The sequence below is a fragment of the Bemisia tabaci genome, chromosome 1 (genome assembly GCF_918797505.1).
Source record: "Bemisia tabaci chromosome 1, PGI_BMITA_v3".
NCBI lineage: Eukaryota > Metazoa > Arthropoda > Insecta > Hemiptera > Aleyrodidae > Bemisia > Bemisia tabaci.
Window position 1 is genome coordinate 24,462,045 of NC_092793.1, and position 22,790 is coordinate 24,484,834.

Below are 22,790 nucleotides of genomic sequence, written 5' to 3' on the forward strand. Positions count from 1 at the left end.
TGGCGCTCTGTCTGACTGTAATCTTTGTCGGGGACAAATGTCTTTGTTCATAGAGCGAGCTATTGTTGTTATTATTGTTGTTGATTACCTTTATCTGATAATGTCGCTGTGGTTCAATTTATTAGCAGTTTGTCGAAAACAGTGATTTCGTAGATTATTTTTTAGCGTATCTAATCGGGGGAATGTCAACACATCCCGTTCGATTCTTGTTTCACCAAAGCAAAGACAGAAATTGAATTATTACCGACTGTGGCTTACCGTGCGAAGGTCTGATCAATCATCGGAGTGAACGAAAATAGTTGAATTCGTGTGAAGTGTCTTTTATCACAGCTGATCTCTTTTAAATTCCCAATAATTTTCCATGAATTCAAGGAAATGACTTTATTTCACGTACCATGTAAGCCCTGATGCTTGTGATAGCAGTGTGTTGTCTCTGTACAGCATCATGTGGAACATTCCTGCATTGATATCAAGCTGTCAAGTTGTGCTATCTGTGATTTGATGAAACTTCATTCTCCCTGTATTCTTTATGATTATACCTCACTTTGGTATCATTATTGAGCGTCTAGCCACTTTTAAATGCATTGTCTGTGATTTCTGCCACCCTTCCTCCCCTCAAACTGACAATGGCAGGTTACAGTTATCGAGGGGATGCCGTTCGTGTCAAAGCAGTGGTAAGATCTCCCCCTATATACGGTCAAAATATTTTACAGTAATGATATTTTCAAACATCTCTCAGCATCACCAAAATCAGGGCGCAAGGAAATGTCCCCATTCCCTCCTGCCTGTTGTTAAGCCTGTCGATATCAAGCGGTTTAAAACATTTGATCACATTATTTGGAATGTTAGAGTCCACTGGAGGGGAAGCCAGATAGGTTTTGAGCTGCAAAACAAGTGGGGAAGATGAAGCTTCTTGATTCCAGAATTAATGCTGTAGTCAATGATGTACACAATATTCGGGGACGAGTTTTTTTTTTTTTTTTTTTTTTTTTACACTATTCGTACATCAAATAAAGCATAAATCATCCTTATGAAGTATCTCCAATATTATCATAGCTTTAAAGTCACATAAGCCTTTTCTAGAAATGGTAGGTAAAAGTAGGCACTCTGATCTATCCACTGTTAGGGTACCCTCCAGTATTTACATACAGCTTATCAGTAAAGATTGAAAAAAAAGTCTTGCATCCCAGGTTCCTTGGCGTGGTCCAACTGGCGGTGCTATATCCCATCCATTATGTCAAAAATCTCAACATTTGACTTTTTTGCCCAAAAAAAGATAACTACCCCTGCACATTCTTAATGAATCATTCTTGACAAAAAAAATTGCAAAATTTAGAGGGAAGAAGGCAGGATTCTTCCTGGGAAAAAATTGTCACATTTGATACAGAGATTGATCACTGTATCAAATGTACCTAACTTTTTTTTCAAGAAGTATCTCGCTTTCATTTCTCTGAATGCCCTTTTTTGGTGAGAATGATCCTTTGGGCTCATGGTCAGGGGGCTCCAAGTATCGTCCTTTTTCTGGTCTGAAAAATTAAATTTTGTCGAGCTTTTTTACTTCATTGGTGGGATGTACTGTACGCCAGTTCAACCACGCCAAAAACCCAAGAAGAACCACCTGCAGGAATCAAGAATCGCAATTTGTGTTTGTGAACCCTTGACAATGTAGAAATCTGACCCTGTTCATCTCACAATTAATTATTTTGTTTATCTTCTCAGTTATTTTTATTTTATTTTTGCAGAAGTTCGAAGATTCTAAAGAAGTAAACAGTAAAAAATTTTGCGTAGACCCTGCAATAACCACATTTGAAGTGCTGCAGAGCATACTCATGAAGGCATTTGAAATGAGAGGGTAGGTCATCATTTTTTTAACCATGTATCTTCTTTTATTCTCCCTTGAAACCTTTCACTACTATGTCAGCTCTGAATATGTCTCCTTGATAACAGTGAACAAGAGATTTCAGAGAAGCTTTTCCATTTTTAAATGAATTTTATTTTATCGTCACTTTTTTTCTGAAGCATAAAAATATAAAGAATGGAAAACTAGATACCCAAAACAAATTCTAGAACTTTCTCTTTTGCAGCAAGGTAGCCAATATGGAAATTGAGGAAAAAAGGGACATAATTTGCCTTCTAATGCCATAATATTCTTCAAATCGGCCGTATTCACTTGCCATTTGATTGCATGGAATAAATCAAACATAACTTACCATATGAGGATGCACGTCTGAAGGCATACACAGGTTCAAATGGAAAAGTTGCTGGGAGCTAAGCTGTTGTGGCAGTTAGAGGAGTACCATGGCCATAACTATCTCATATCATGCAGAACACAGTCTTAAGCCTGAAAATTGATATTTATGCAATGTTTAAATCTACATCAAGTACCTGCAAAAAAATTTATGTATGATATTCTCAATGATGCTTAGCCACTTTGCTCAATTTCTTTGAAGAAAAATATGACAAATTATGTAGAACTTTACTTTCACTTAGCAACATTTAATTCTTAAAATCAATCATGTATTTTTGTCGCATAGAGAATTGGTATCAACTGCCAAGAACTGCCACGGAGAGGTGTATCCAAAAATGTAAAATTTTTCTTGTATTAAATTGTACCAGGCTCGGAACCCGACCCCCTCCGATTTGGCTGAAAATTGGTATACGGGGTCTTTACATCATTATAAGAAACTAATTTGAAGGGTTTTCCCATCTGACGCCCCGTTCGCGAGATATCGACCCCCAAAGATGGGGTGAATTTTAGCGATATTCAAAAACGCCCGTTTTAGCGATTCTCATTTTCTCGACTTCCCTCTCTTTGACTCTCCATAGCGAGACTCTGTATCAATCCATCATACTTTGAAAGAGTGTTTCTAGACCAGTTTTTCATGTAGATTCTGAATATGCCATCGAAATTTAGCTAAAAATTATTCTAATGGCCGTAATTTAGGGTTTTTTAAAATTTACGATTTTTTCGCCATTCAATGTTCAAACTGAAAACTCGAAAAAACTGTCTCTCAGATTTTCGATTTTTTTTTTTTTACTTCAAGCTTAGGATGTATACTTTCGGTTCATATACTTTTTTCAATGGAACTCGGACGGTTAAGGGCCTAAAAAAATTCAAATAGGCCAAAAAAGGTCAAAAATGGTAAAAAAAGACGAGTTTTTACATGTTAATCCAAATCTTTCGATAGTAAACTCTTCAATTATCGATATTTTTTCCCTTTTTACCCTCTAATATGTATAAAATTAGACTTGCAACGCTTCCCATACATTCACCGATCGATTAACGGCCTGAGGGAAACCGGAAACCGACCGAAAATCCTCGAAATTTACGCAAAAAGGCGATTTTTCACATCGTAACCGATGCATTCCATGGATTGTAACTGCAATTTCCAATTTTCTCTATCTATTTCAACCTTAAGGTATATACTTACGAGTAATAAACACTTACTAACGTGCATCGATGGGGCACGGATCTAAACGGAAATTAAAACCGGCCGGAAATGCTCAAAAATGACGGCGAAAAAACGATTTATTACACGGGAACCGATGCATCTCCTGAATAGTCACTGAAATTTTAATATTTTCTCTTTACTTCAACCTTATGGTGTAATCTTTCGAGTACTTAACACTAATAAAAGTGCATCGATGTGTTACGGAGCTAAACGGAAATGGAAACCGGCCGGAAATGCTCAAAAAAGGCGGGGTTTTCCCACCGTAATCCGAGCATCTCATGAATAGTCATTGCAATTTTCATTTTTGTTTCTCTTCTTCGAACTCAAGGTGTACTTTTGAAAAGCTTGCATTACACATTATCCATTTATTGGTAAAATATCTAAAAAAAAAAAACCGAATTAGAAATAAACCGAAAATTCAAAAAAAAAAGAAAAAAAAGGCGATAAATGACGTTGAATAAGTGGAGTTGATTTGAATCGATGATATGATTTAAAGGAGCCGATGCTTGCATCATAAAAATCGCCGATTATAAACTTGACGGTGGAAAAATATGATGCACTTCATCGATCCTTTGGAGGACCTTTCTAAAGGTAAAGGCAGCCTGACACTCCTTTCAAAAAAGTTAGAAGCCAAGATAACTAGCTAAGAATTACACCCCTACGGCTTCTGAATAGAGGCGATGAAGAACGGCCAGCCCTAACTTTTTTTTTTTTTCTCACGTGGAGGAGGTTGAGGGGAATCCATCGGCGGACGATGTTTAAATTAGGGACCAAGTGTGCCTTAGACTTCGACTTGACTGAGAATTCCAGCAATAGTTACAATAAAATGAGGAAGATAGTTCGAATAAGAAATGGAGGTTTGACTTGGACCTGATTTACGGACAGGAAGAAAATATCGTTCATTAATATTGACAATAAATATTGCAAAAAAGTAAAAGCTAAAATTTGAAAAAGGGTGAGACATCACGCTGCCTTTCCATACACTCGTATAATTTATTTGTTGGAAAACTCAGAATCCCAAATTTGAAGAGCGGATTCAAACCAAAGAAAAAGCGACGATACAAATGAAGTAGAGCAAAGAACAAAACCATCATTAATATATCATTAATATAAACTTCGAAGGATTCAGACTTTCAGCGATTCTACCTTTTTCTATTTCACTCGAGAGGTTGCCAGATTGTGCGATAAATGTGAATATTTTACATGGATTTGAGTTGAGAAAAGTGCTAAAAAAGCAACTTATCTGGCAACAATAGAGTCCGGGAGGGACGATAGACTGCCTTCCTGGGAAAACCCATGATTTAGCCAGAAATGTCATTAAAACAACTGATTCCGTTTGAAGCATCAATTGTATACTAGGGGAAAGCTATTTTGAAAATAATAATTGTAAATGGACCAAGATGCTACAAAAAAGGAAAAAGGAAAGGGCAAGGAAATGAAATGAGGATATGATTACTAATATGCAATCAACAAAAACATCAGAGAAATTTATATGCGATGAAAGTTTAAGAAAAAAACACGAGTGGGCTCATTGCGATTCGGAACTCAAACTATATTATCGTTGAGCAGTTTTTAGACCCCTACGCCACCGATAATCTTCTTAAGAGGTAAAGATGAACTTTTGCTACTTCAGTAAGTCAAATCGCGGAAGGAGATCCATGGATTGTCTTTTTCCGCCACCCGATGGGATGACGTCCCAATCAAATGTGTTTTTGAAGAAATGATCGATCCCCATCATCGCTTCATCTCCACACATCTATTCATGTGCAAATGATGGCACGCTCCGGCAACAAGGTTCTGTGGCGAAATTATTTTTGCCTCCAGAGTCTCCAAAATGTATACATCTTAGTGATCACATGTCCAATGACTGAGAAAAATAGCTCGCGGAGCGAGCTGAATGTCACTCGCGTAGCGAGTGATCGGGGGTCCAGGGGGCGCAGCCCCTTGGCTGGCCGTGACGGACGCGCTTAGCGCGTCCAGAACGGCTAGTAAAACCATAACAACCAGAGTTCCAGAAAAGAAAGAGGAACCTAAGGTCTTGACTTGACCTGACCGCATCACTGGAGGCCGTACTTGACCACTGAGCTCAATCAAAAGAGAAGGAAGAGGCCGACCCCGGGGGCAGTTACTCTGAGTCACCTTCTCTTTGTTATAGCTCAGGAGAGAAAAGATTAGAGAAACTGAAATATCAATCTACGGAGTGGATTATATCAATCTAAAGGAGTGTCAGGCTGCCTTTACCTTTAGAAAGGTCCTCCAAAGGATCGATGAAGTGCATCATATTTTTCCACCGTCAAGTTTATAATCGGCGATTTTTATGATGCAAGCATCGGCTCCTTTAAATCATATCATCGATTCAAATCAACTCCACTTATTCAACGTCATTTATCGCCTTTTTTTTCTTTTTTTTTGAATTTTCGGTTTATTTCTAATTCGGTTTTTTTTAGATATTTTACCAATAAATGGATAATGTGTAATGCAAGCTTTTCAAAAGTACACCTTGAGTTCGAAGAAGAGAAACAAAAATGAAAATTGCAATGACTATTCATGAGATGCTCGGATTACGGTGGGAAAACCCCGCCTTTTTTGAGCATTTCCGGCCGGTTTCCATTTCCGTTTAGCTCCGTAACACATCGATGCACTTTTATTAGTGTTAAGTACTCGAAAGATTACACCATAAGGTTGAAGTAAAGAGAAAATATTAAAATTTCAGTGACTATTCAGGAGATGCATCGGTTCCCGTGTAATAAATCGTTTTTCGCCGTCATTTTTGAGCATTTCCGGCCGGTTTTAATTTCCGTTTAGATCCGTGCCCCATCGATGCACGTTAGTAAGTGTTTATTACTCGTAAGTATATACCTTAAGGTTGAAATAGATAGAGAAAATTGGAAATTGCAGTTACAATCCATGGAATGCATCGGTTACGATGTGAAAAATCGCCTTTTTGCGTAAATTTCGAGGATTTTCGGTCGGTTTCCGGTTTCCCTCAGGCCGTTAATCGATCGGTGAATGTATGGGAAGCGTTGCAAGTCTAATTTTATACATATTAGAGGGTAAAAAGGGAAAAAATATCGATAATTGAAGAGTTTACTATCGAAAGATTTGGATTAACATGTAAAAACTCGTCTTTTTTTACCATTTTTGACCTTTTTTGGCCTATTTGAATTTTTTTAGGCCCTTAACCGTCCGAGTTCCATTGAAAAAAGTATATGAACCGAAAGTATACATCCTAAGCTTGAAGTAAAAAAAAAAAAATCGAAAATCTGAGAGACAGTTTTTTCGAGTTTTCAGTTTGAACATTGAATGGCGAAAAAATCGTAAATTTTAAAAAACCCTAAATTACGGCCATTAGAATAATTTTTAGCTAAATTTCGATGGCATATTCAGAATCTACATGAAAAACTGGTCTAGAAACACTCTTTCAAAGTATGATGGATTGATACAGAGTCTCGCTATGGAGAGTCAAAGAGAGGGAAGTCGAGAAAATGAGAATCGCTAAAACGGGCGTTTTTGAATATCGCTAAAATTCACCCCATCTTTGGGGGTCGATATCTCGCGAACGGGGCGTCAGATGGGAAAACCCTTCAAATTAGTTTCTTATAATGATGTAAAGACCCCGTATACCAATTTTCAGCCAAATCGGAGGGGGTCGGGTTCCGAGCCTGGTACAGTTGACGTGGAATGTAAGCAAGTACATATCTACCCTCTTTTAAATGATTTCTTGGGTTTTTGGTGTTTGCATTCTAATAAGTTTATATACCTTCGTCCTTTCAGGGGCTTCACCGTTCAATACTCTGCAAAAGATGATTTTGGACAAGAAACATACCTATGTCTTCTCTCTGACTGGGATCTAGATGCTGCTTTTTTGAAGTAAGTTTTAGATAGACATTGATATACTTCATTGAATTTTTTTTTTTTAACTCTTATTCAGTATATCTCAGGGGTGATATAGGCTCAATTTAAACTGAATTATGTTACGGAGCGATCATCAGAAACATGAAAAATAAAAAATTACAGGTAAACAGAAAATTGCTTACATTAACTAAGTAGTTATTCGATATTAAAAAAACACATGACAATAGGTACTAGACAAACTTACACAATAAACTTCTGCATTGTATGAAGGAGGTAATTTTGTACTCAAAGCTCTTGTAGGTATTAAATCAAACTTTTTGAACCAATCCCTGTGACTAACATTCTCACAGATTTGATGTCATTTCTTGGGTGAAAAAAAAAAAGAAGAAAAAAGTAGTTAATGGGACAAGCAAAAAATGTTGCATCAAAATTTTTGGTGATAGTATTTGATATCTTTTCGGAAAAGTTGCAAAAACTTTAAACAAAAAACTGTGTGTAGATTTTTAAAAACATTGATTGAAATCAAAACATAAACAGAAGTATGCAATCGGAGCTAAAGACGCTTTTTTCCCTCGAAAATAGCCTCTTTGGATTGCTGCTTCAGGTGTCGAAAAAATGTCAGTAAAAAAGGTCATTTTAGTGCTTAGTTGGCATGCAAGAATGTGAGGAAGAAATACAAAAAGCTTTCAAGTGGGTCGAGCAACAAAGTGTCAAAGCGCTTCAGTAGAACGACCCAACAATGATCTTATTCAACAAAATAGGAATTGCTAAACTTAAATAACTTAACCGTTGCTTACTTATTCCTTTATCTGCATGTGACGTACCACTATGCTAAGATTGTAGTTTTTCTTAGTTTTACCTTTGACATGCAACTAGACAAGTTATTCTAAGATCTGATACCACCTTAAAACATTCAATGTTTCAAATGCCTTCTGTTTGTTTTTTTTTTTTAGTGCTTCCGAACCATATCTTTATTTACGTGTAGAAGCCAAATCAGAGAATTTAGACTCCGAAGATTGGGAGAATGTAGATGTAGCAGAGGTTGCAACACAAGCTCTACCAGCTGAAACTTGGGTCCCCCAGCGGTTACCTGGCATGATACTAAATCAGGTTTGTCTAAAAAGAGTTTCCTCAAATATTTTTCAAGGATAGACAGCTTGGAATTCTTCACTGTGGGCCTGCTATTAATTAGTATTTCACTCCCTATTAAGTGCTTTTCCTAACATTTCTTCATAGTTTCCTCATAAGTAGTAGTCCGGGCTCCAAGCGACCATTAACGGCTGAAATGGTAAATGGCCAACAATCAGAGGATCAATTCATTACGCTTCATTCAAAACGCTTTTTACACCCGTACTTTTCTCAGAAGTATTTAGAAAATTTTCATGACAACTCACTGAAATCTGCAAGGTCACCAAATGTTCTTCGAATATCTGCTCTCCCTAGAATATCAATTTTTTTCAATTTTTCATTGGTTCTGGCCGCTGACAGCCGCTTAAAGCCAGCCAGATATTTCAGGCTACGTATCATCACTATTAAAGCAAAAGGACGTTGCTTAAAATGAAATTTTAGATAAAAATGTTCCTTTTTAGGAAAATTTGAAAGGTTGATGGTAGCAGCTGTATTTTACCCAAATAGGAAAAATAGAACATGAGTGTCAAGTGTTGCTTGTGAAAATGATCTACTCGCCTAAAAACCACCCACACTAAATATTGTCAAAACAAAAAAAATCCTGCTGCAGCGTTGCAGCTACACCTTCTAGGAGATGGAACTTAGAACTTTTAACCGTTTCCAAGTTACAAAAAAATTGGGTTTTTTCTAGGATCCTTCCTTGTATTCAAAATAGGTATCTAAAGGTATTGAAGAAACTGAGAAGTGGACCAAAGACCAAATCAATACTCGAAATTTTTACTGTTTCTAAAAATTTGGGAAACTGAAGGTTTGAAATTTGATTTTTACGTGCAGGTAGAGAAGACTTTCAACATTGTGAAGGGTGCCTTCAACTTAGCGGAGGAAGCAGCATCTCCTGTTTTCTCTATGCAACCTCCGCAGCCTCCGTTGACAGATGCAGAATTTCGACAGTTTCTAGATCCAGTTGGTCAGGTGGTCAGATCTCGAGAGCTTCGCTCGGTCATCTACTTCGGTGGAGTAGAGCCTAGTTTAAGGTAATTTGAAAGTAATAAAGCATTGAACCCTGAGCCTTGCACCCAACAACTGAATTTTTGCCGAGCATGCAAGCCTAACTTTTGTTTGTCTTACCCTTAGACTTCCTGCCAGAACATTCTGGAGTCAAAAAATGTATACTGTTGGTGGCTGATCTACTTAAATTGTGGAATATTGTGCTGATGTGCATTAAGTTGCAAAACTTTGACCGTTTGTTGCTTCTGCTTCATGACAAAATTTACAATTTACCTCACTTTTGATGACTCATGAACCCTTACAGGGTTTTGTGCCTCGAGACCGCCTTCTTGCACGCCAGCACAATATTCAGCAATGTAGGTAGGTCATCCACCAACAGGATATTGTTTTTTGACTCCAGTAATGCACTGATAGGAACCCTGAAAAACTGCCGATCGACACGGGAAATTTGGAAAAAACGTGTTAAAAAAGACATAGACTTTGTAGTGTGTACTTAAGGCCAAATTTCGGACTTTTTATGTGCCCATTGGGATTATTGTGCGTTTTTGCATGCAAAAAGACCACTTACTTGGCTGTGTTTCTTGTGTGCTACAGACCCATTCCAATTGGCAAAATCAGTTTTTTTGGGCGTAGTCAAAAATAAGCACATGGCTAGTAGTCAGTTTAGATCATATCCGTTCATGTTTTAAAAATTTGGAATGCTCATAGTCACACAAAATTTTTGAGTCTCGAGAACCATTCTTTTTAACCTCCACTTTGTATGATTGCTCTGTCGAATACATCCATTTATTTTTATACAGTCCGTTTATTCACTTCTCTGTTTTTCTCCAGGAAAGTTGTTTGGAAGCATTTGCTAAACGTTTATCCAGAAGGCATGTCGGGTAAAGAGCGAATGGATTACATGAAGAGGAAAGCCAATGAATATTTCATGCTTCGCGATACATGGAGAGAGATGCTCAAAAATGGACAGGTTACATCCTCTGTTTTTTCCTCCCATCATCTAATTTTCTTTCTATTCCAGGGGTGCTTAACATTTTTTTAAAATTTCACTAATTTTTCCATCCAAAACTTATATTCTTCAATCATCATTCAGTCAACCTTGACAAGCTTGCGGCCCATTGTAAATTTATCGAAATATTTTAAACATCAATGCCAAACATCAATGGAGCCGTCAGTTCTGATCTGGCACAGTGAAGCAAAAGGGACTTAGAACTGTCGTTTTAAGTCTATGGGTTGAACTTTAGGAGATCCATTAGTTTTGAGGCATGAGTTTTCTTATTTATGAAAAAATAGTGTGAACTGTCCTTGCTAAGAACATAACAAGCTTTCCAAAAAAAAGTATTTATTCACAACTGGCAATGAGGCTGAAAAAATTGTAAAAAAGGTCAAGTACTATTTGTAATGGTCATGTTATTGTAAAAGAAAAAAAAAAAAAAGAAAAAAAAAGATGGGAGTGAGGTCTTCCCTATATTAAAGCAAGAAAAATAAATTTCATTATTTTCCCTTAATTTTCTTCTAGTGAAGGAAGTAATACTCATGTACATGTACATCTAAATTCTCAGCCAATTTAGCACACACATTTTTCCTTTGTTTTAACTTTTTGATTTTTGTTCTCAGATGGTAGGAGACTTGGCTTACGTCACAGGCATGGTGAGGAAAGACGTTTTACGAACAGACAGGCACCATCCGTTTTATGCAGGCAGTGATGATAATCAGAACATCGCATCTTTGTTCAATATTTTAACAACGTGAGTATATCTTTCAACCCGTCAGTTCTGATTATCAACAAACTTTCTAAATCTGCAAGCATCTGAGCAGTGCTAATTCATATAATTACTTATTGGCAGAGTGCCAATTTTAGCTCCAACGCAAATAAGCTTCATTCTCTCAGGAAAATGGTTCTAAAATCACTATAAGCGCATTGGCAAAGTCCATAATTCATTCTTTACTTTAATATTTCTGTAAGGAATCTGCATACTTTAAACTTTTTGCTTCACAAATTGTAAGACAGCATGAACACAATTTGATGCAGATGGGCCATCTTGGTTTCCTGATTCTACATGAAACTGCAAAAAGGCTGCCTTCATGTGATGCAGCTCCTCAAATGAAAATAAGCAACAATTTTTCTCTTTCAATGCAACTTGAAAAGTAGAGAAGTAAAAATGTGTGATAAGAGACATTTGTTTTTACTTTATCTTTGCTGAGCTAATAATTGGTATTGATTCTCACAGGTACGCATTAAACCATCCACAAGTTAGCTACTGTCAAGGAATGAGCGACCTGGCATCTCCTCTTCTTGTTACTATGGGCGATGAAGCCCAAGCTTACATTTGTTTCTGCGCTCTCATGCGCCGCCTCTCTCCTAATTTTCTCCTTGATGGTATAACGATGACCCAGCGTTTCCAGCACCTTACTGATGGATTACTCCACTATGACCCTGCCTTTTACAATTATCTGAAATCACACCAGGTATGCATTTTCTCTCTCTCAAAATTTCCCTGTACGTATAACATTTTTAAATCAACTGGTTGACAAGGTATTAACTGGACTGCCTTAAGCAGAAAAGAACCAAGCCATATTAGCCGTTGCCAAATGTAATTGGGCAATTTAATTGTTTACATGAAAACAGCTGCGCATATTTTTAAGCAACTTTCAGTGAAATTTCTGCGTAGTACCATGCAAAGTCCTTAAAATTTTCAAAGGAATCTATGCAATTATTCTCTTGTAAAAAATCAAAGTGTCCAGTTAAAGTAATAGCTGATGTGGCTTGGTTCCTTTCCACTAAACGTGGTCCAACTAAGACACTATTTGTTCACCGTCAAAAAGTTCGTCTGGAATACAAGTCAGGTAATTGGAAACTCAGAAATTGACTTTTGAGATTCACTTTATCCTTCTTGAGACTGGAGATCCACGAAAAAAGAAATTAAATGGAGTAATTTGTGATACTGTACCAAAGAATGTAGGGTGATTATTTTGACTCAAGAAATAAGTCAATCGAAAATACTTTATTTTTTACCTTGAGGTCTAGTGGAATCAGTGAGAATGAAAATATACCAAAACAGAAAAAAATAAAGATGTTCAGGAGACACAACAAACTGCCTAGTGGGTGAAAAAATTGGTATTAAAAAAAGCTTTCTGGTACTACTGTTGTCAGCACCTCTGATTGCAATTTCAGATTGACTTTCGTGCGTTTCTAGATGCATTTACCCGTTAGCAATATTGAACCATTATAAGTGAAAATCGAAAAAAAATCCGTGTTGGTACGTTTTTCTTTTTATTCTCCTCATCCCCAAATATTATGCCGTTACATCATACTGATCAGTGATCATGCCATACTTTATCCTATCATATCATATGATTTATGTAATCCTCCATCAGAAAAAGGATCCCAGTGAGGATAACTTAAAATTCTTAAATAGGCTATTATAATATTACTATTTAACCCTATATTTTCACTATGAACATAAATAATAATTTTAACTGTCAAACTTTTTAAGGTAAGTATAGCTTCTAGGTAAGCACATGATTGTGAAATATCTGAAGAATTTAGACAAAAAAATATAATATCTCTCCAACTAAAATATCAAATTTTAAATTAATTTTCAACGCATCGGCTCCAAAAAGTTGGCCAGGAACATACTCTTTAATCATTGTTTGGTCTAAATTACACTCTTGATCTCCAAACATTGTTTTGCTCTATTATTCAACAGGCAGACGATTTATTATTCTGCTATCGGTGGCTCCTGCTTGAAATGAAGCGAGAATTTGCTTTTGAGGATGCCTTGCAAATGTTGGAAGTGATGTGGAGCTCTCTTCCAGTTGCCTTCCCAAATGAAGAGTTGAAACTTTTTGACAAAGAGTTCCGCTTGCCTTCTGATCTGCCTCCGCCCAGCCCTCGAGAAAACGCCTACACCAAGGTATGTGCGTTACGAAGACAAACGTCTGCCTCTATCCCCCTCAGTTTGCACAGCGTTGATGACGGTTCAATTTCGCGACGTAGAGCAGCACCTTTTGTCAAACAGACAAAAAAGAAACAATTTCTGAGCATGGATGACTTTTCAAGTACGAATAATGGGTCACCACCGAGAAGCCAGCAAAGTTCGTCTTGCGGCGATAAAAACCAATATTTTCCATCCCCTAGCAAAATTAATTTAGATTTCAAAAATAAACTTGACCTTAGTAAGTCCAAGTGTAAAAAGCTGTTTTCATCTCTAGAAATTAGTGGCAAGTCAGATAAAACAAAGTCAGAAAATGCCGAGCAGACTACATCAGGTAAGGTTATCAAAAATCTGAATGAATTTATGAACTTTGACCGCAGCAATTCCTTGCGGGACCAAAACAGGACCGGCTTAAAGAAACAAAACAATGTTGAGACTTGTCAGCGACCTGACAGTGATTCTAGTAATACAGATAGTTCGCCGGATGATTTTCCGGTCGAAACTGTTGTGCGAGACATTAAAAATGAAGCAGAAAATCTTGATAAAAGTGTCTTAGCAATGTATGAAAGCCATTACTCCTCTTCTACAGACTCAGAAGATGAAGTTAGCAAGAGCCCAAGTAAAAGTGATGTTTTTGTTTGGGAAAATCCGATTTGTCGGACCAGCTCTGATTGCCTGGACAGTGACCGAAGTTATAGTGACCTGAATGCTGCAACATATGAAAAAAATATTCAAATCAGTGACAAGAACTTTCAAGGGACTTGGGGCCCGCCTCAAAATGAGAAACCGGTATCCTCGAGTATTCAAATTTCGATGAACGGTATTTCTAATGCCTGGGCAGATGCTGAAAGTGCCAGAATGTCCAAGAAACTCAGCGGCTTGCCAGCACCTCAAGAGTTTGGTGGCGGCAATCCATTTTTAATGTTCTTATGCATCACAATTTTATGTCAACATAGAGACCGAATCATGCGCGCTAACATGGATTATAACGAGGTTGCGATGCATTTTGATAAAATGGTGCGAAAGCACAATGTGACAAAGGTACTAAATCAAGCTAGGACAATGTACGAAGCATACTTGAAGCAGTTCAAGACTCAAGATCTAGGTAATAGCTTAAATTGCTGAAAACATAGCTTATATCTGACTCTATATGCATTATGTAAAAAGTGCATTTTGGTTTCAACCTGCCAATATGCAATAATGGACTTCACAATTTGCCGCGGAAATGTCCTTCTTCAGTTTAGTCCGTGTTTTATCTAAGACTGTAAATTGAAACCTTCATAATTAAGGTTTCTAGGGTGAAAAAATAGCTTCTTTGGTCAGGAAAATTCTAGATTTGCCGCACTTGAAAAGTAGCTGAATTAGCAAGCGCTGACAACAATTGTCAGTATCTCCAAAATTTTAAAATTTTATTGCTCTTAAGTGTTTGAACTGTGCTTACAGCTTGTTTCTTTTTGTTCTGCTCTGTCACCTAGGAGAGTTAGATGAATTTTATAAACTATATTTCATGAAGTATAAACAACGTATTGACTAGAAACTTCATTTGAAGTAAACATTAATAAACAGCAAAAAATTAAAAAAAACATTTCCTCAAAATTTTGATCGTTTTTTCCCACCTTGTGTTCTGGAATACTTTCAACAAAATCTAAGAGTTAGAGGATTCTTGAAGCTATTCCAGCATATGGCATTAGAATTCTAACATGTTAAGCCATCAACCCTTTGAACGTTAAATGTCAGGCATCCCTTTCACTTTATGATGAAGTAAACTTATCAAAGCTGCACGTTTATTTTCTGAAAAGAATTATTTTTTTCTTTCTTTTTTTTCTACACTGCCGCTTTTTCTCAATTTCTAAGCCCCTCTTTCTACAACATCCTCTGAAGCAGTGGCTGAACAACAGCTAGAATCTTGACAAACATGCATGTTTGGCATGTTTTGGGGGTCATATTGACATCGATTATGATGACATGAAGTACAATTCATTTGTTATTATTTTTTCATCTATGTTTATTTTTGAGTCTATAACAGCCTTTGGTCCCATGCTGATACAAGTATCAATGAAGCTTCTGATTTTTCTTGAACAGTTTTTTCAAACCAAATGTCGTATCGTCTGAACTGGAATAATCTTAAATTATTTCATGATGGATATAAGCATGCAACAAAAACAAACCTTAACTTGGCTGCATTTTACTTTTTTTTTAACTCTTTCATGAATTGAACATTTGACTGGATGAGGATTCTCATCAACAAGTTTTCCATAATTTTTTTTTTTTTTTTTTTTTTTTTTCATTCATTTTAATTTTAATTTTAAAATAGCATAATGAATGTGTTTGATCACACTATTCTCCAATTAAAGCAATACTTGAAAAATGTATATTCATTCAATTTTGTGTGACTAATAGGAGTTTTTTATTACCTGTCTCATCGCTCTGATGTAAATATTTATCAACAAAATTTGTTTAAAGAACCAAAATCACCTACATCTGTTCAAGTGCTGACAGCCCAATGCAGTGGAATGTAATCTAATTTCTACCAATTTTACAATTCTACAAGTAAAAATTATGGGTCTTAGTCTAAGTGCTTTCAGAGCCTCTTTCGGCAACCATCATTCCCTCAGAAACTGCTTTTACAGCCTTTTTGTGTAGCGACATGATAATATTTTGCCAACACCTTTTTTACATGTGCTAAGCGCTCATCTAACATAGGTTCTTACCGATATTTTTTTTTATTTAAAAGATAGTCCTGTAACTTATTCTCACCCTTAAGGGGAAATTATCAATAATAATACGTAATGCGCATAAGTGTAGCATTTCAATTTCCATGTTAGTGAGGATTAAAAAAAAAGAACCAATTATTTTCTTTTTTCTTTCTTTACCCTCACAAATTTTCTAAGTGTCAAGATCTCAAAGAAAATTTTCTTATTTTGTACGCTAATAATTCCCTCACAAGCACATACTTTGCTCTCTGATGGAACTCCAATGGGTTGGAGTTGAGTTGGTCCAATGAGTGGTTTCAATGATACATCCAGGATTTCATACCAGAATTTTATAAGTCTGAACACACACACATTGAGAAGAAAGGGAGGGAAAGAGGATGAAATATCCTCTGGCTTTCATCCAGGAAAGATTCCAGTGCCTCTCCTCAGATAAGTTTTTGATAATTGTTCCTGTCTTGATGTCTGTCTTCTATAGACAGTAAAAGTTTAAATGTTTTTTTTTTAAAGGTATAAAATCAGGAACCTTTAACATCAGGCTTGGATTTAGAGGGTGTCAGCTTGTTGGGTGTAGAAACCTCGTTTAGGCATACCAAGAGTTTGAATTTTAGAAAAATGTGTTAAATTAATGATCCTCATATTGCTTCACCATCCCTTGTTACTAAGCAGTGAGCCATTCATTGAAAGTTTCAGTCTCAGAAAGAAGCATAGACTCACTCAAGTGATAAAAATAGAAATTGTACTCTAATTATTCCTCAGTTTCTTTTCTTTTTTCAAATTGTAATCATTAGTTTTGTAGTTGCAGTTCGATTTTATTTTCAACCATTTCTCTGATTTGCTCACTAGCATTAATGTGTGCACAATTTATTTTGTACTACCTGTATGTTTTTTTCTTTGTTTCCTTTTATTTCCAGCACTTTACTTTTTGAAAAGAAATTGTGATATTTTTAGTCTTTTTTGACAGCTCTTCAGAGCATTAGCTTGTTGATTTTTCTCATTTTGATCTTTGAATCTAAGTACTCTTTGAGTTAATGTATTATACTCATGTATAAATGATCGGCAGTATTAGTCATTGTTGATTTAAATAATTGGCAGGAAATTAATAGTCTGAAAATCTGCGGTCAATTCAAGGACTAATATTGAGGTACAAACAGATCCTCGAGTTAGGTTTTTCCTTTTTTTTTTCCTTTTTAATTTTTCCTCTTCCAGTAATGCCTAATACTGCCAGTCCTTTTGTTAATAGGGTCTAAACACAGAAATCCTACCCAAAGAATGTGGTCATTTTCTTCTCCTATTTTTTTTAATTTATTTATTTTTATTAAATACAATTTTAATAAACGTGATTAAAAAAAATGATGGATATTCGACACAGCGATTGGAAGTACAGGAAAGTATCCTGAAACATTTTTGACAGTTGAACTCAACGTCTGCCTAATGATAGAAAAAATTCTGTGTATTTTGTTCAGTTTAAAAGTTAGTTTGAAGAAGATCATTATAATCTCTCAATGCATCACCTTTTTGGACCAAAGATGAACATCGTTTCGAGGCCATTAAGGTTGCAGAACTTTATGCTTTTGTGCGCATAAGTATATGCACTTGTATATAAGTAAGTTAGAAAAGAATTTGTTTTAGAACATGTCATTAAAAAAAAAGAAATCCGTCGATACTCGATACTATGGGGATACATTTAGGAACATGTGTTCGTCAACTAGTGGGAAGAAGAAACGCGAGTGTCTCACAAAGATTGCACTTAAGTTTAAAACTCTCGATTGAACATTGTGTATTCATCATAATAAACAACTTATCTACCAAGAAAAACCGTCTTGCGAACGCCAAATTGTAAGTTCAGAACACTTTCATGCCTCCATCAGTATCTAGTAATCCACCTTCTGAATTGCCATTCTGTTCTTGAAGACTTTTTCGTACTTCCAATGTTGTTCAGGAAGTATATCGTGTAATATTTTTAGTTTTTACTTTACCTAGAAATTAGATTGTCTCCTCTCTGTTTGTATATTATAATGCTGTGAATAATTTCACTGTGTATTTTCCCGGTTGTACTTACTTTATAAGTTTTTATTTTTTGTTTTGTAAAAATTTATTAGACATGTTGACTACGATATTCCTATGATCTAGCACAAGAGATCATCCCTCTCTAATAGACCACCATTTAAAGAAAGAATTTAAGCATTATGATGTATTTCTCCGCATAAAATCTCATGGAGAGCACAATTTGTGCAACAAAATTCATTGAAAGTAGCTCCTGGCCAAGATTTTAAGTTTTTTGATGCATGAATTCAAACTTCCTGCTCATAAAAAAAACATGATTCACCTGAATTAAATTGCCAACTAAACGTTGCCAAAATAGTCCCTTTAGTGTAACAGTATGGCAACCTTAACCTTGGCGCATCTGCAGCTCGTAACTACAGCTGTACATCATTAACACTTTGAACACTGCGGGGCAAGAACACTGCCCCCGAAGAAGCCTGCCAAAACCATTGTAGTAAGCAATTTGATTCTTCTGAAAAAAAATTTCTTGAGTGAATTGTATTCTATGTAAAATTTCGGAGAGGAAACCAACATACATCAAAATGCTTAAATGCGTACCTTGTCCAGTGGTCCATTCTTTTGTGCTGCAAAAGTTACTCACTTTAAAAAATAGAAGAGCTGTTTAATTAATTAGTAATGTGAATAATATGTCATTTATTTTGTGTCTGAGGGGAGCTCAACGAATCTGTTTTTCCCTCCATCACCCTGGAAAATTTAATTTAAGTATCCTAAATTGGACTACTCTCTCTCAACAAATTTTATGCACTTAAAAGTGTCCTGCAATAAGAAAACCTAATATTCGAGTTCTTTTGAGTAACTGTAGAACCACTGTAACCACCGTAGAAAAAAAGGCCCTTTACCTAGTGAAATTTGACCTTTTTTTTACACTCTTCTTCTCTTTCTCTTTTTAAAACTATTGTAATTGTGATAATTTTATTTGTCTTGTTTTCCCATAGATATTTAAGATCTCTGTCAGTAGATGGATTGTAAAGTAATTCCAAGAAGTCAAAAAAATTGAAGCGCTGGGTGAAGGAAGGGCATTTCTTGATTGCTGTGTCTCAGAAAGTATATATATTGTGTTGAGACTCATCTGAATATTTTCCATGATTCAAAAATGTCCTAAACAAAAAATTTCAAAAAAAAAATCTTTAATTAGCTCCCTCTAAAAAATTTGAATTAGCAGCAGAGATTCTGAAACTCCTCAGTGAAGAGGTACCCTGCCTCCACCTAGCGCCTCAGTTATCGTACTAATGATAAATGTCAAGTTACTAAATAATCCCCCCAGGGTATTGTGAATCATTGTGTTACATTTGAAGGGAGGCAGAACTGAAAGAATATTCCAGTTAACTTATCTTACGGCTCAGAATTGTTTTTAAACTTATGTTTAAGTATTGTAGCAATTCAATCTCAGTAAGTGCACTGTTTTAGAATTTTGTGTGTGCGTTTTCAAATTTCTATTCCTAAAAATCTAGTCTTTATGAAGATTCAACTAATGGTAATGAGCACTTTGTTTTGTCATTTCACCTCTGCATAATTAGTTACTCATGGTCAATGGACTTTTTTTTTTTTTTTTTTCTCAGGAAATTTTTTCTTACTTTTTGTAATGAACACTCTTGAATTTTTCCTATATACTTGGACATACTCTTAAAATCCAGTGATAAATGTATCTTCTTCCAATTATTCATGAATGAGGTGTAAGCTTTCCATACTTCTATTGACAAATTCTCCGTAAAAATCTGAAGAAAAAAGTTAAATTTTTTTCCCTATTGAAGGAGGAAATACCAACAACAAGATTGTGGATAAGCCATTGTAGGTAGTATTCTGAACTCTGAAGTAACTAACCAAAATCTTCAATGCTGTGTGTACCTATTTATTTTGAACCTCAGTGTTAATTTCCTTTATTTTGCTCTTCCAATGTTTTTGTCACGTATTTCTTTCTTTTAAATTCAAAAATTCCATTTTCCCATCATCTTTGCCAACAGTGCTCTGTTTTAGCGATATGTGATAAGTCATTCTAAAGGTAAAAAGTTTACCTTCCATATCTAGATCTTTCTTTTTTTATTTTTTAGTGTTCTGCGAAAAAAAGAGGAATCACTGTAAAATCTAGCTCTTGACATTTTTTAAGAACTTAATGATCATCAAATTATACTCCAAAATAGTCATTGCTTTTGACTTCATTAAGCCAAAAACGTCTATCAACAATGGATATCTTAGGCTGCAGCGATTACTCAAATGCAAGATGCTAATGAGCTGCCGATAAAACTTTGCCTTTAATACCAAAGCACTCCTTTGGACCTCATATTTTCTTTCTAAAACTCGTTATGTAGATGATTCCCTTTGCTTAGTAACGTCATCGGTAACAGACCAGTGACTCTTCTAATGGGCACTCTTTGAAGATGATAATCTAGAAGAACTTTAGTTTACATTTCCTTTATATTTGACTCAATGTATTCATTCTTAATTTGAGTGACACCTCTGTAGTCAGAATTTTAAAATTGATTCTGATGATGAGCCTTTGGATCCAATGGAAGTAAACTGTTTTGCAAAACACCTATTTCTTTGTTTCGGTTTCCATTCGGCATCAAGTCTTGAGCAGTATCAAGCACTAGCTCTCATTTTTGAAGATTTCTTGACTGAATTTTGAGAAATCCGTTTGCTTCCAAGGTCATTCAATTCAATGTAAGAATGTTAATTTTTCGGCAGTTGTGAAGGAGAAATATTTAAAATAGGATGTGTTCAGGTTGAAATAACCTGGAAGACAGAGAACCGACAGGAAATTTTTTAAGGAAGACTGGAATTTTGAAAAATCTTGAAATTTAATTTAAATATGAAAAAATAAATAAAAAATAAAATCTCTCAGTCTAGTTAGGGGCTCAATGTCCTGAGTTATGCTCCGAAAAATGAACAGAGAAATAATTTTCAATACGGAATTGTAATTTCTTTTTAATGAATGATTAAGGAATGCTCGAAAAAAAAGGTTCACATGTTTCTGCCATTTGTATTAAAATTAATAGGTACCAAAAGTGTTTAATTTTTAGTTTTATGCGTGAAAATTGTTGATGTGAAATGTCAGGTAGTTTTGTTCATTTTGTTCAGAAAAAACCTGGAAAAGTCAGGTATTTTTTTCCCACCAGTTTGTAGACACCCTGATTTAAAAAGTTCATAACGCAACTTTCACTTTGTTGGTCATAGTTATAAAATTTCGTCTAAATCATCATATCCTATGCTTTTCAATGATATGGGTTGACAAAATATTCGGTTTGTAAAAAAAACGAAGTTTTCTAGTTGTCAATAGACAATTATTTTTTTTTATTTTATTTTTTTCCATACTAAAAAAGGTCAACATCAATTAGATCTACTTCAGATCTGACTAGAAATAATGCCAGAAAAGGAACTGCTCAGTGCTCATCTCTGCAAGTCGCACTCTCACGAATTAATTTGATTTCTGCTTAGCGATTCATAATTAAGTTGAGAATTTCAGTTTAATGCTGAAAATTGCACGTTGATAAAACCATCAACACTCTGTCATAATTATATCATATTATGTCATAAGTACATCCGATCTGAAGTCTGGAAAAGGAAATCCACAGTCAAGAATGTCTCAGAATCTCAAATAAGCCCATTAAATATGTATAGCCTGCTGTATCCTCACGTGAAGTGCTTTTATTGGTATTTTTGTATTGTTGTGTTCGTTTGTAGCCTTTACACAACAGCTACTATAAACATCAATGCTTATGAAACTATCGGGCTCAATAAATCAAGAGTAGTTATCCTTATTCCAGTATGCTGCAGGCTCTAAAGGATGATCAATCCAACTTTTAATTATAGTTTAAAGTGACCTTTGTTATTGTATGGAGTATCATGGTATCTTGTACACTATTCAGAGATAATGGTATGTATATGTTATCTCTACCCTATGTTAGAATTATTTCTCCAAAAGTGAGAATTGTTGAATATTTGTTGGACATATTATAGTCGAGTGCAGCTCCGCTGAAAAGCTATTTGGAAATTTCAGCAATATAGTGGCCGCTACCGCTGCCTGCCTGTTGTTAGAAATTGTAACTACTGTTAAATAATTTTGCATTTTAGTTGTATTTTTCATTTTCTTCCTTTTTTTATCAGTTACTTTGGTTGATTTTGTTGTTCCAAAATTGTAACAATAATGTATATCCACTCCAACTTGGTTTTTTTTTTTTAGGAACCAAGAAGCAATTTTATAAAATTTAAGTAACTGATTTGTTAAATAAATTCCACTCTAATTTTAAATCCAGTTGTCATTTTTAAAATCATGGTAATTTGATTTTGCATAGTTACAGCTTTTGTTTTCTTGCCTACAGCATGTAATTAAATTTACGTTTGACGGACAAAAAAAACTTTTAAAGGCCAATAAATTGATGGTAAACTTTCAAGATCATTTCATAGCTTCAGCAAGATTTTTTATCAGACTGCTATAAAACTTGATAACTGCTGATTCTTGAATATTGTGTAAAGTTCAATATGATTTTAAGTAAACTGAGTCGAATTTTTATAGAAAACATTGCTGAGGTAGAAGCAAAAAGTATCATTACGATTTCTTAAGCAGAAACTTGCAAAACTCAGAATAATGTTTAAGAAAAAAGTTCCTTAGGTTGTATGTAATTTTGCTGCTGACT

General features: G+C 35.3%; 1 protein-coding gene across 1 annotated transcript; it reads left to right on the plus strand.

The window, feature by feature from the left end:
- The first annotated feature begins 86 nt into the window (after positions 1–86).
- On the plus strand, positions 87–22,404 carry LOC109041151 (TBC1 domain family member 25). Its single transcript, XM_019057362.2, has 9 exons — positions 87–674; positions 1,743–1,852; positions 7,227–7,322; positions 8,261–8,417; positions 9,270–9,469; positions 10,275–10,413; positions 11,061–11,191; positions 11,675–11,912; positions 13,154–22,404. Exons 1-9 carry the CDS (start codon positions 627–629, stop codon positions 14,504–14,506), a joined length of 2,472 nt encoding a protein of 823 aa, XP_018912907.2. The 5' UTR covers positions 87–626; the 3' UTR covers positions 14,507–22,404.
- The last annotated feature ends 386 nt before the right edge of the window (positions 22,405–22,790 follow it).

Bases quoted from the DNA above. Each gene is read 5' to 3' on its own strand.
- LOC109041151 (XM_019057362.2), top strand. From the start codon at position 627: ATGGCAGGTTACAGTTATCGAGGGGATGCCGTTCGTGTCAAAGCAGTG. The intron at 675-1,742 runs GTAAGATCTCCC...TTATTTTTGCAG, and splicing joins CCGTTCGTGTCAAAGCAGTG to AAGTTCGAAGATTCTAAAGA. The intron at 10,414-11,060 runs GTTACATCCTCT...TTTTGTTCTCAG, and splicing joins AGATGCTCAAAAATGGACAG to ATGGTAGGAGACTTGGCTTA.